Raw genomic sequence first — 13,274 nt, forward strand, 5'->3', positions numbered from 1 at the left:
CAAATGTTTCTAAAAGATAGCTGTCAATATTCCTATTTTTCATGCCAGGTCGTTCAAATATATGATTTTTTGTATATACTTCCCAAAGTGGTTTTGTTCTTTCAGTTGTTACAGACTGGCATTGAATTAAAAATTGGACAATTATATACGTAAACTAAATGAGTGGAATGTATTTGGATGCAGGGGTTCTGAAACACTCCTGCATCACAATACATTTCATTCATTTATTTTGTGCATATAAACATCCAATTAATTCAGCATTATTTTTTTTTTAAATAATTTGATCATGTAACTTTTACACTAATTTTGCAACTCAGTTGCATGTTCAACCCAATAAGACATGGACTTTATATTCCTCATAGCATTACATGGTCTCTGAATAAAGCTATATCCAACCTCTGGATCTCCATGATTGAGATATTTCGGCTTTAGAGGGACCAATATGGGTAAAATCAATGACATCTTTATTGAGAAGTTGTGAAGGATATGATAAGTTTTAGGTTTACATCTTGAAGACTACTAGAATTTTCAATTTTTGTGTGAGCACATTTTGTTTTTGTTTCGGTTTTTGTAGTATAAACAGGCTCTTTTCCTTTGTTATTCGTTCGTGTCTTTATTGCCTCATTAGGAGATATAATGCCAATACCTTAATCAAATACAAACTAAAGATGCAATGTAATCAGAAAGTCAACATAAAAAAAAAAACAAAAAAAAAAACATTGAAGAGTACACAGGTTAAATGATGCATATAAGTTTTATTAGGTGCTTTCTTCATTAGCGGAACTCAGAGGTAAATTACACTTTCCAAGGCATTGCATAACATGAACATGTCATTGTCTCATGAAATTGTATGTATTGAGTTTGATTGGTGTCAATGGTTTTCCTAAAAGTACTTCAAGAACTGGAATTTTTTTTAAAATAAAACATAAAGTCTGCTTGATTATTTCCTTTTTAAAATAAACTCTTGTAGTTTTTTTAGGTTTGCTTTTAAAATAAGTCTCATAATTACACCAAGATTCATCTCACAGGGTCGGTCAATTAATACTTGTCATGCCTAATATAGTCACTGACCGGGCTAAAATTCATTCATAAATATATAAATATTTAACTTCTATATTTATTCAGATATAAAACTTTATCACAAATATGTCCACGTTATGGCCAGTTCATTCCAAAGTTTATCTTCCTCCACATAAAACCTGAAACACAGAAAATAAGTTAAATCAATAAAGAGTAAGAAGATTATATAATTATACACGTTCAGATACGTCAGATACATTAGTCCAACTGAATCTATCATGTAAACAGTTATTTATGATGTAACTATCCTGGTCATCCAATTGGATTTATTAACAATACTTTTAAATTCAATGTGAACATATCAAATGGTACAATGTATTATGCAATATTTAGATATGCAAAATTATCAGTAGGACTACATGATTTGACACTTAAAACGGTTTACTGAAAATCAAATATATATATTATCCATATAAATGTAAATAATATAACTATAACATTATGATTTTTACATAAATTGTTCCAAGTAATCAATAACGACCACTAAGACAGACAACTCTGTCTTAGCTGAAGACATTAATTGCCAAACAAACAAGAGGGCAATAGGGTATGCAAGTCTCGTTCTAGTTTCATTTTCTTTACCGGAATTTCGGATGTAGAACTTATTGAATACCGAAGACCAATCTGCATTTTACTGTCCACTTCCGGGGTACTGGAAATGTGTATAACAATGCAAAATCTTCTTTTTTATGCTTTATCTTGATACCTTTATCGTGTAGAGATAGATATTTGTCATTTTTTATCGGTATTCTTTGAACAAAATGATGTTTTGTCCTTAACACTTAACTCAATGCTCTGTAAATGACAAATCCGCATGCTTTTGAATAGTAGACTAGGACCCATTCTCAGGAAATCACGGGGTCACATGACGAGACTTACACACCCTATTTGTAAACAAACTATATTGATCTTTAATGATGGTTTTAAAACGACCAAATTAAGTAGTTACACATTTCTATACAGTTAAGAAGCCATAGATATTGCCACAAAAGTAAAATTATAGTAAGATATTCAATGCTATTCGTAAATTTCTTTCATGACAAAATTTGTCGTTGGAACTCTCCGTTGCTTCCCATTATAACAAAAAATTCAACTGTTGATTTCGGTAATATGCTTCATTGTATAGCTATAAAAATTAATAGTAAAAATTTGTAGGCACATTGAAATTTGTGTTTCCAAAATGAGCCTGATACGTGCATGGAGTTAAGAGAAATCACACTTTTACCTCGCCATTCTACACCCTATTGGTCGATCCGCCATCTTGGTATCCTGGGTTGCACCCTCCTGGGGCGCATTTCTTTTACCCGAATCTGAAACATGATTCTGAATCATTTTCATGTTTCACTGTTTCTTTCACTTGAAACAGAAACATGATATCGAAACATAAGTGATTGATGTTTCAAACTGAAACACAAACCGAAACCGGTCCCGATATTATTTTGCTTCGCTACCAAGCCATTTTGTTACTTTTGAAACATGTTTGTTTTGATAGAAACTGAAACATGTTACAGTTTCTCAAATGTTGTGTTTTTAATCACCGAATCATGTTTCTGTTTTTTGAAACATTGTACTGAAGCATTTTTTTTAGATTCAGGTAAAAGAAATGCGCCCCTGATCGAACAAAATTTTTCCTCAAGGTAAAAAAACTTGTTGACAATAAATTGCTTGAAGAAGCTGCTAAAGAACGCACCAGTGACTATGATGAGGGAGACTTCATTTATTTATGCTTACTTAAGATATTTACATGTTTTCTTTTTAATACTAGTTCAAATTTATAATATCAGTGAAAGAACAGAGGAAAATAATGTATCAATTCACATTTTATATTATCAACTAACAGCTAATTAATCAACATCCAATCAATTTCAAGGGGGTACGCTTTTCAAAAGAAATACTATCTCCCTTTTATACCATTCCCTCGAAGTCTAACAATAATGTCAGTGGTTGACTCTTTCGGGTATGTTCTACAGTAAAAGTGCTGAAAAATTTGCAGCCAGAATTGTTTTTACACTGTTACCAGTCAAAAAATATTTCTTAAGATATGATGGATCACCCCTGATCAAGTTTTAGGCACAACCATAAATAATTGGCTTTTGCTGTACCAATACGATATACTGTTAGTGTTGGGGTGTTTAACATAACTATACCCTGTTTCCAAATACAAATACAAAGTGAAATAGTTTTATTAGCTCCAACTTAAGAGGTTTATAGGCTCATATTGCTGTGTTTAGTAACAGCAACGATTACATTTATATGTAAAGTAGAAAATGAAATCGGTCTTCAATAGAAACATTACATAAATTCTTGCTGCAAAGGGAAAAATATAATTTTGTACAACCTGTCAATAAACTTTATTGCTGAAACATATAAATGTTGTCAAGAAGAAAATTGACTGAATCAATATCCTCACAAGTTCAGTAAGGGAACTACCATTTGATTTTTTATGAAGGGAGGGGCTAGGATCAAATTTGAAATAAAAAGACAGGATTGAAATATGTAAGAAATAAAAAGCCAGGACAAGCCATAAGAAAAAAAGTCAGGATCTATTGTTGCTTGAAGGGTGCACTACACAGTTACATTAGGGCGCACTGTTTCACACACAAATTTGACCACGTCTAATTTTGTAAAACTTGAAATTAAAAGTTGAAATTTGGGGAATATTGTTTAATTGTAGTGAAGCATTTCTACATAGACAGATGTAATATATGTTATGGTAAACTGATGTCATTTAAGAAATGAATAATTGTATGTGGAACGTTTTAGTCCCTTGCCATATTAGGTTCTCTCCGTAGCATCAGCTGGCTGATTTTCAAAATACCTTATTTCACATGAACTTTAGGAACTAAAGTTGTGAGAAAATTAATTGAAAAGGTTGTTATTATTTTTTCCCTTTTTTTGCACCTCATCCATGCATGCTTTCATCCTGTGCTAGTGTCTAAGTGCCTGATATTTTATAAAACATAGTATTTGGCTGTTTGTTTTGGAAAGGCCCACCTGATTCGTACTAAAACTCAGTGGTATTTTTTTTAGTATGTTACCATGGCTACTGGATATTTTAACAATAATCACCAAATTACTTATAAATTACTTGAACCTCCATACACCAAGGATTAGAAAAATATGTACTTTTTTATGACAAAACACTTGAAATTTCTTTATGAACTGCCTCAAAACAGCTTTATTTCAACAAAATGAAACAAAATTTTCAGAAATGACCTACCTGTAAAGTACAACCATATATTTTTTTTTGTTTGTATTAAAAAAAGAAGAAAATTTAGGCTCTAAGCACTGAAGAAAAAAAAGCAGGTCCTAAAATTTCTTAAAATACAAAGGCAGGATAGAAAATTTTATCCTAGCCCAACATGAAAATCAAATGGTTGCTCCTTTTGTTATGTATTTGTCTCATTTGTCTGAGAAAAAATGACCTTTCTTTATTACAGCAAATTATTTATATTATTAATTAGGTTTATATAGTAAATTTTAATTTCCATCAAAGCTTACACTGAATACAATTTTAACATCTTATTTAAAGAATATTTCAAATTTTTGTATAGTTAATATGAAATAACCTGTTTTGCAGCAGTTTACTATAAAAAACCTCGAAAGTAGTTTATAATAAGTGTAAATTGTTTATTTCATATAGCCTGTTCAAAAATAAGAAACATTCTTAATAATTTAATTTCTAATAGTGACTTTCCAAATATTAATAATTGATTTGTTATCAAATGTTATTTTGTTTGGGGTTATTTCGATTGCGGAGTGTGGACATATTGATGTTGATGACATCATACATGTAGTACCAAGCCATACAAACATTAAGGAGAACCAAGCAGTTAGAAAGCTTGTTACAAATCAAATTAAATTATATGTATCATTTAATATTTTTATGCCCCCGCACCATTCAGTAAGGGGCATGTTGTTTACCCCATCTGTTCCATTCAGGGTATATAGTTATTCCGCTTAACTCCTCCTACAGTGTTTAGGGTACGAAGTTGATACTTTGCAGAATGATTATATATGGATTGAAGATGTGCATATTATCAGGGTTATGAATTATATCAATATTTGACATTTTTATGGATAGTGGGACTAAATCATTTGTCACCATTTTGAGGTAATTGGGTACATGTCTATTCCGGATAACTCCTCCTACAGAATTTAGGTTAGGAAATTGATACTTTGCTTTGTGATTATATATGGATTGAAGAGATGCATATTATCAGAGTTTTCATTTCTATCAATATTTGACATTGTCATGAATAGTTGGACAGTCATTTTGCCAGCATTTTGAGGGTGTATGTATTTGATATTTGTTATCATGGTTGATCATCTCAAGACAATGTGTCAGTTACTATGGTTGATTATCTGTGACCTCAAGGTCAATTAATGATTTTGCATACAAATTTGTATCTTGCCATTTGTGTATGCTTTTGATATTTGGCATGAGGGTAGATCAGCTCAAGACCACCTGTTTCATACTACATTTAGTTACATTGTACCTTTGAACTTGAACTTTGAAATATGAAACATAATGCAGTGATCACACTGTTCACCAGATAAATTCTAAATCGGATTTGGTATTTTGATCACAGAGTGACAATCTGAGAAAATGTGTCAGCTATCTTGTTTATAAAGATGGTAAAACTTGTTTGACAATGAATTTATAGCTGTAAGTTTAAATCAAGTCAAATGACTGAGAACTGAAGGAGAACAGTTGCAGGACCAGACACTTACCTGCTTTATTACTAGTAATTAAACTTTTATAAAAAAAAAAAAAATTGTTAGAAATTGTTTCTGCATTCAATATTCAATCTTGTTTTTTTTTCAATTTTTAAACGACAGCAAAAAATTTATGACAAAATTTAATGTAAGTTGGCATAATTGTTCCTTTGTGTATAATGCACAAACTGATCAGATGAAAATTTTTCATCTGTTGAAAACATGGTCATCCTAACTAAAATAGAATAAGTATCTTAATGCTTTATTTTTTGCTGTTTTTTCCTCAACTATAGAAGAAAAATTAAGGTGGAAGCTTTTCTTTAGATAAACATGATATTCTGTGTTGACTGGTAGTAGGTTCTCAGTTGAACTTACAGCAGTCATCAATATATGCTCTTTTTCAGTCTTATTTGTCAAACATTGAAACAAAGCATGATAACTTTACTTAATTAGTTAATAGGACATGGTTTACCAGGTGAGCGATTCAGGCTCTTTGAGAGCCTCTTGTTTAGAATAAATGTATCTGCATATCATTCGATTGTTTTCAGACCAGCCTATCTTACTAACTAAACTGAAGGAATAGTCTGCAATTTCATGTACTGTTAAAAATTCACCACTTAACCTGACACACATGATTCTGAGTGCTCAGTACACTTTGACGATATGGTACGAATTAATTAATTCTTTCTTTTTTGTTATTTTTTTTTAGGAAATCAAGCAGATGTTTGTTTAAAAAAAATTTTTAAAGTGGACAGAAAAAGCAGACAAATTGTTCTTCAGAAAATTCATGTCAAGTATGAAATTATTACAGCAATTGGTAAGGTACCATAATTGGTTTCTTTGTAAAACAGTTAATTCGTTGAGATTTTTTTGTACTAGACTGAACTTGACTTGTACACCACAATGTCATTGGAAACGGCCAATGTTGTATGTACATAACAATGCAAGTTACAATGTAAGAAAATTGTCATTACACAGTAATCATAGTAATGGATCAAATACCGAAAACTTTAAAGAGAAACTATTTAATAATATTAGCATCGTTGGAACTATGGGAAAAGAAAAGGCTAGTCTACATCTCAGAAACTTGATGGAATTTGGTTTTAGTATTGAAAACATTGAAGAACTGATCATGTGTTTTCCAACTCATTTTCAGTCTGGGAAATTGTTCAATATTAGTAAAAACTTGTATGACTTTGGCTTTTCTGTGACTGATATAAGTTCGATATTCAACCTTAGCCCTGAATTTTTGGATGTAGATATTGAATCTATCAACAAGACTTTGGATACCTTGAGGAGATTTGGTTGTTATGAGAGTACTATAGTGACCATTGTATCAAAATGCCCAGAACTAGTGCATAAAACTGAGAGGGAAATTGTATCACGTTTTGATCAGCTAAAGGAATTATTCACTCGGAAGGAGTTAATACAATTGGTGAAATCATCACCTTATGTTTTTATATATGACATTAATGATATCATATCTAAATATGAATATGTTACCATGGAGATGGGAATCCCAACTTCCCAAATTGTTAAAAGTAATTTGTTTGCTCAAAATGTATCACACATCAAATGTAGACATGCATTTTTGGAAAGAGCTGGGTTTTTCAAGAAGACTGTGAAACAGAAAAAAGGCAAGCTGAATAATAACCCACCACTTCGAGATATAGTAGACACAACTGATGAAGTATTTGCCAAACAGCATGGAAATATGAGAAAAGAGGATTACAAAACATTTGTCAGAATGTTTACAGAAGAATTGGTTGTGATTGATAGTGATAATGAAAGTTGATGTTTTTTTTTAGCATTTTGACATAAAAAGAATTGAGTTATTCCCCTTGGTTTTGAAAAGATAATATCACTCATCTTACAAAAATAACTGGATTAGAATTTGGTAGATTTAATGTCATCTTACCTCTTGTGTAATAACATTTTTTTTTTATTTTTGTGGTTGCTAATTTTCATTGATTCTGTCATTAGTGAACATATTTGCAGGTATAAATTTTCAAGGTTTCAAAAAAATGATCAGCACTAAAAATCAATTTCACAGGTACTATTATTTTTCACCGTTTTCTGTCCACTGCGAAAATAACAAAAATTAGTACACTGTGAATATTAATACATTTACAGTATTTAGCATGCATAAAACGAATGAGTGTCAATATCTGAATGAACGGGAAAAAGTTTAAAAATATGAATTCTTTCACGAATGAGCAAAATATTTCATTTTTTCATAGGAAACAAGAATCAGTATGAAACCCCACAAATTCCACAAAGGGGCATTTATTTTTCATTTTCTTCCAATATGAGACTTTTTAATTATATTATCACAAATTCTTTCAAAGGAGGCAACTTTTTATTTTAGTATGTAAAGATACTTACAAAGTGTCAATGTGATTGTTTCTTTTATTTCAATTATTTAACATTTATTGGACCAATATGAGTAGTTAATAAGATAGTTAAAGTTGGGGATGCACCATTTAGTCCAATTTAATAAGCTTGAAGTTTACTTTTCATTTATAGAAGAGTTTAAACACTTGCATTGAAACGTGACAAAACAGATTTTTATCATTTTGATTATTTGAATCACCATAATGATATGGAATAACTTTAGTCTTGTTCAGTTCCCACAGTGGAAAATTAGAAATTTATATGAGGCATGTTATTTATTGAGATATAAAAGGAAATATGAACCCTTCACCAATATCTGCTTAATCATCTGACTATGTTTCCTCATTCAATTAATATCTTCATAGCTTTAGTTTAAAATCCCTTGAATTATAGAATATATTTCAATCTATTCATGCAACATCATAATTTATGATGATGAATTTGTTAAATGTACCATATAAGACATTAAAAAGAATTTATTGCCAGTTTGTTTTAGGTTTGCATTCATCTGCAAATTTTCTACACCCATTAACGACACCATAACATCACACAAGATAAACAAATGGGTCTTCTTGTCTCTGTAAGGAGAGATTAACTCACTCAGCCATATTAGACTGTTTGTACTATTGTGGACACATACATGTAGTTTCCATGGCTAGTCAATTTGTTAATTTACATATTCTACTTATAACATTGTTTACATGTATGCTCTCAGTTCCAAATGCAAACAAAATATGAAGAGAAAATTTATTTGCAACCATTCTTCTTAATTACATTCACATAACAGAGGGAAAGAATAATAGCTCAATCAATCTAAAAGTACATAGGATTATATGTACATGTATTTGTTACAGACATTTATGATATAACAAAATAATTAGATAGTATTGATCTGTCCTCTTTCTGTTATCTTTGTCACCTTTAATTTCCAGATTTATGGAAAATTTTGAAATTTTGTTGATTTCCTTACCTTAAAAAGTTGGATTTTCATTTACTAGTATTTCTTATTTTTTTATAATTAATTAAAGAATTGAAGAAATGCATTTTCAGCTCAAAATACAAATTAAAAATAGACAGAATCGAAAGGTCAGTTACACTTTTTAGCTAATTAAGTACAGGTCTTCTGGGCATGGATAGTTCATATTGTCCTGTTTTTCCCCTCCATTACCATAGTGTTTGTTAATTTCAATTCATAATCATTGAGAATATCACAAAATAAATATTTTACTAAAAGAATATTTGACTCTGTTACCCTCATACCTGCCAACCTTTGACAAGGAAAACCTCCCACTCAACTAATGCATTGATACCATAGGGGAGCATGAATGACATTTTTAGCCTTAATTCACTTGAGCCATGTGCTACTTGACTGAATAATTATACATATACTAGAGTCTCATGCCACAAGTGAAAGTGGCTTTACTGGTGTCTCCTGCCACGAGCACCTGTTGCTTTACTGGTGTCTCCTGCCATAAGTACCTGTTGCTTTACTATTGTTTCTTGCCACAAGTACATGTAGCATTATTGGTGTCTCATGCCACAAGTGAAAGTGGCTTTACTGGTGTCTCCTGTCACAAGCACCTGTTGCTTTACTGGTGTCTCCTGCCATAAGTACCTGTTGCTTTACTTGTGTCTCTTGCCACAAGTACCTGTGGCTTTATTGGTGTTTCATGCCACAAGTGACCGTGGCTTGACTGGTGCCTCATGCCACAAGTATCAGTGGTGTACAGGTGTTCCATTCCACAAGTGACTCTGGCATTACTGGTGTTCCATGCTGCAAGTAACCATGGTTTTACTGACTGGCTTAATTTTGATTTTTATCAAATTATATTTGGCATTAGGATTCTTACTAAGCTGAAGTTCAGTCTTCATAATTAGTTCTTGGTTCTTGTTAAGCCTACATATTAAATTTCAATGTATTCATTGACTTCTAATTGGCCTTATTTTTTCTAGATACTTAAATTATACTGTAAAGTTATACCATGGTACATGTAAAGCTATGAAAGTTTATTGTTTCCTTGTGTGCACTTATAATGAAAATATTTACTATTTTTTAACAACACACCAAGGGGTAGACCAAACCAAATATGTCATTTTAAAGTAATACAAGAAAAACATCAATTTCAGTCTTCAAAAGGTTGATGAATGTTATTTTATAGGCTGTAAATTGGTTAATATTTTGCATTTAACCTTACCACAAAAAGTTATTTTCTTGGCAGACTTCACCACTTTGTTATTCCACGCATAAAAGGAATTCAATAGAGTTTGAATAGTTGACAGAATTTGTGACATTTCAATTTTTGCCTCCATACTATTTTGTTAATAAAATAAGGGAAGATTTGAAAGGGTCAGGAGAAACCAACATTTAAAAGATCATTAAATGCAATTCTTCGGTACAAAATGTAAGGGTGGATTTTTTTCGTTTGAAATCGTCATGCACAAATGAAAATAAATAAAAGATCGCTACTCGCTAATATTATATAATCAGGCGCCTTGGGTTGTCCTTGGAAAATAGGAAACTAAAAAACCGATTCTTGACTGCTATTTACATAGGTAGCGTTTGGGCGTAAGTTCCTGTTCTCAAACCATAATTTTGCGCTTTTAAGATAGTTTTACGCAAGAGCCCATTTGTACTTGAGTCTGTCGCTCCGTTATTTCAAGACTTTTTGTATCTGTTTTTGTTTTACTTGCGTATCAAAGATTTGTGTTGTATAAAGATCGGTATTGGGTAATGAACAAATGTCATGTCTAATGTCTATTCTTTATTCGTCTCAAGAAATTCATATTTTCGGGAGACATCTAAAAAAAACAATGACTTCTTCGTGAAAAATTATTGATAACCATCAGATTACTACAAGTGTCCGTTTGGTTTCGGAATTAGTTGTTTTTTGTATCTGTAGATCTGTTTTATGCGTTACACAATTATTAATGAAACGACAGGATTTTGGATACACATGAAATAGATAATTGATTTCATGTCTGTTATTATGTCATGTTTCGTAAACAAACATACAAAAAAAAAACGGAAAATCAGAAGTACGTCATGTCTTCAATGGATGAAAAACACTCCAAACAAGAAGTACTGACCTCCTGTTAAACATGTTTGCAACTTAAAAAAAAGTGCTTTCTTTATTATTTGTGTTTTGTAAGTTTCAGAATGTTCACGGCCCTAAGCTTGTTTATTTTGCCCCATTACGACTGAACAACTATGTACAGAGTTTGTTGGGAGGAGATGGATCTATTGATCAAGGGTTTGAAATACCAATAAATTTCCAATGAATGATCTTGATTTGGATAATAATTTTTATTTTATAATGCTTGGTGTCAATGATAGTTTTGAGCTAGTGTTATTATCCTTATTACTTGGAAACAAGCTGTTTTATATGTGCAATAAATGTAATCCAAGTTTGTAGACAACGTTCCTTGGTAACATGACCATACAGCTACAGGTCCATCCATATATTGGTACATGTTTGGTTTTATAGTGATTTCCAAGGTAGATTTCTGTCCGCCTGGGCACTAGTATTGTTTTTTCCTTTTATGCTGTAGCGTTATAGTTGTGAATTTATTTATATCTGTGAAGTTTTGCAACAACAGTTCTAAATTCGACATATCTTGCAAAACCACTGTTTTATTTAATCAAAATTAATAAATTAATGTGTGCAGATGATATCGTAATCTTTTCAGAAAAACCTGAACTTAGTTTGCAGGATCGACTAAACATGTGGAGCACACATTGTTCCTATCAGTGTTTCAATTTGAACTTTAAAAACTACGAGGATTGTTTTAAAATAGGTAAACTGATTAACTGCTTATTTGAGTAAAAGCTTTGCTGCTACTGGTAGACATCAAGGAATGGGAACTTTAAAGGTTGAATTCAAAAATTACAAAACGGATGCTTGTCATCGTCAGTATATCTATCCTTCTCTTTGCTCATTTGCTTTTGTTACATTGTATGTATTATTTTAAGTTCTTTGTTGTGTTTGTCAGTTTTTCATGTTTGGTCTTTGTCCGATTGCTTTCTTTTGATTGCTAGAACCTTGGTTTTCTTGATTACTCTTTCTATTTATGTAATCATACAATAAAGTTCTACCAACAGTATAACTGAACGTACGTTGTATATATTCGACTGGACTAAAATATATTTTTTTTTATAAAAAGATTTTATTGCATTCGCATATATTAAGTTATTACGTATAGTCTTTGGGAAAGACTTAAAAACCTTGTGAATATTACGGTTGTCTATGGCAAGCCAAGGTGGACGAAAATCAATATTTTGTAATATTAGAAAATTAATTTTTCATATTACAAAATCATTTTTTTTAATATTAGAAAAGATTTTTAATGTAAGAAATTCATTTTGTAATATTAAAAAATCATTTTGCAATATTACAAATTCCTAATTTAGTAATATTATAAAATATCACACATTTTGTGATATTACAAATTGAATTTGTAATATTAGAAAATTAATTTGTAATACAATATTAAAAAATCATTTTTTAATATTAGGAAGTGCTCATTTTTGTCCACTTTGGCTTGTCATAGTTGTCTGAAAGTTCATCATAGACTTGAAACTCTGAAATGGGGTTTATTCAATATTGTGCGATGCCTATTGACATAATAAAAATCTACACGATTGTTTCATTCTAACTCATTTTTCAAATATGTTTTTGATAAGCCCACGGTATTCGTGATTAAAAACTTGGTGCCTCGTAGAATGTGATAGTTAAAGGATGTTCTGCAGTATTATTTAACATAGTATTATTAATGGCAATGAAGGTAAGTTTTATAATTATTTTTCGCCAAATCAAAAATCAACCAGTCTTTACGTAAGTTGAGAATCAGTATTCATTATATTAAAGATCTAGGTATTGTCTAAATAGATTGAACAAGTCCTTTAGACTGTCATCTGTAATGAATATTGAAGCATGGTTTTATTCAAAAGGTTGAAAGGGACTGTCTATTAATTCTTCAAAATTTGTTCAGCTTTTAACCCATTGAAATTAAACAGTTTTAAAGAAACTTTGATCTTTTGTAGTGATTTTTTTAGTAGGTTTAGTAGTAGTGATTAGTAGGTA

General features: G+C 30.9%; 2 protein-coding genes across 5 annotated transcripts; one reads left to right on the top strand and one right to left on the bottom strand.

The window, feature by feature from the left end:
• Positions 1 to 1,097: 1,097 nt before the first annotated feature.
• On the bottom strand, positions 1,098 to 10,550 carry LOC148615673 (uncharacterized). Of its 3 annotated transcripts, none has more exons than XR_015922028.1 (3): positions 2,619 to 2,712; positions 2,306 to 2,390; positions 1,098 to 1,199 (listed from the first exon to the last, which is right to left on the bottom strand). XR_015922028.1 is itself a non-coding variant. In XM_088582164.1 (3 exons), exons 1-3 carry the CDS (start codon positions 10,501 to 10,503, stop codon positions 1,156 to 1,158), a joined length of 318 nt encoding a protein of 105 aa, XP_088438290.1. In that variant the 5' UTR covers positions 10,504 to 10,550; the 3' UTR covers positions 1,098 to 1,155. The 3 variants fall into 3 exon arrangements, 1 of the variants encoding a protein (XP_088438290.1); XM_088582164.1 differs by lacking the exons at positions 2,306 to 2,390; positions 2,619 to 2,712 and adding exons at positions 9,809 to 9,967; positions 10,389 to 10,550; XR_015922027.1 differs by lacking the exon at positions 2,619 to 2,712 and having other exon boundaries at positions 2,278 to 2,408.
• LOC148615674 (transcription termination factor 4, mitochondrial-like) lies at positions 2,579 to 9,968 on the top strand. 2 transcript variants are annotated; one of them, XM_088582163.1, is made up of 2 exons: positions 2,579 to 2,717; positions 6,509 to 9,968. In XM_088582163.1, exon 2 carries the CDS (start codon positions 6,587 to 6,589, stop codon positions 7,592 to 7,594), a length of 1,008 nt encoding a protein of 335 aa, XP_088438289.1. In that variant the 5' UTR covers positions 2,579 to 2,717; positions 6,509 to 6,586; the 3' UTR covers positions 7,595 to 9,968. The 2 variants fall into 2 exon arrangements, with proteins under 2 accessions (XP_088438289.1, XP_088438288.1); XM_088582162.1 differs by lacking the exon at positions 2,579 to 2,717 and adding an exon at positions 2,920 to 3,037.
• Positions 10,551 to 13,274: the final 2,724 nt, after the last annotated feature.

The sequence above is a fragment of the Perna viridis genome, chromosome 5 (assembly GCF_037379345.1).
Source record: "Perna viridis isolate PV_CMFRI_1.1 ecotype Kerala chromosome 5, ASM3737934v1, whole genome shotgun sequence".
NCBI classification, from domain to species: domain Eukaryota; kingdom Metazoa; phylum Mollusca; class Bivalvia; order Mytilida; family Mytilidae; genus Perna; species Perna viridis.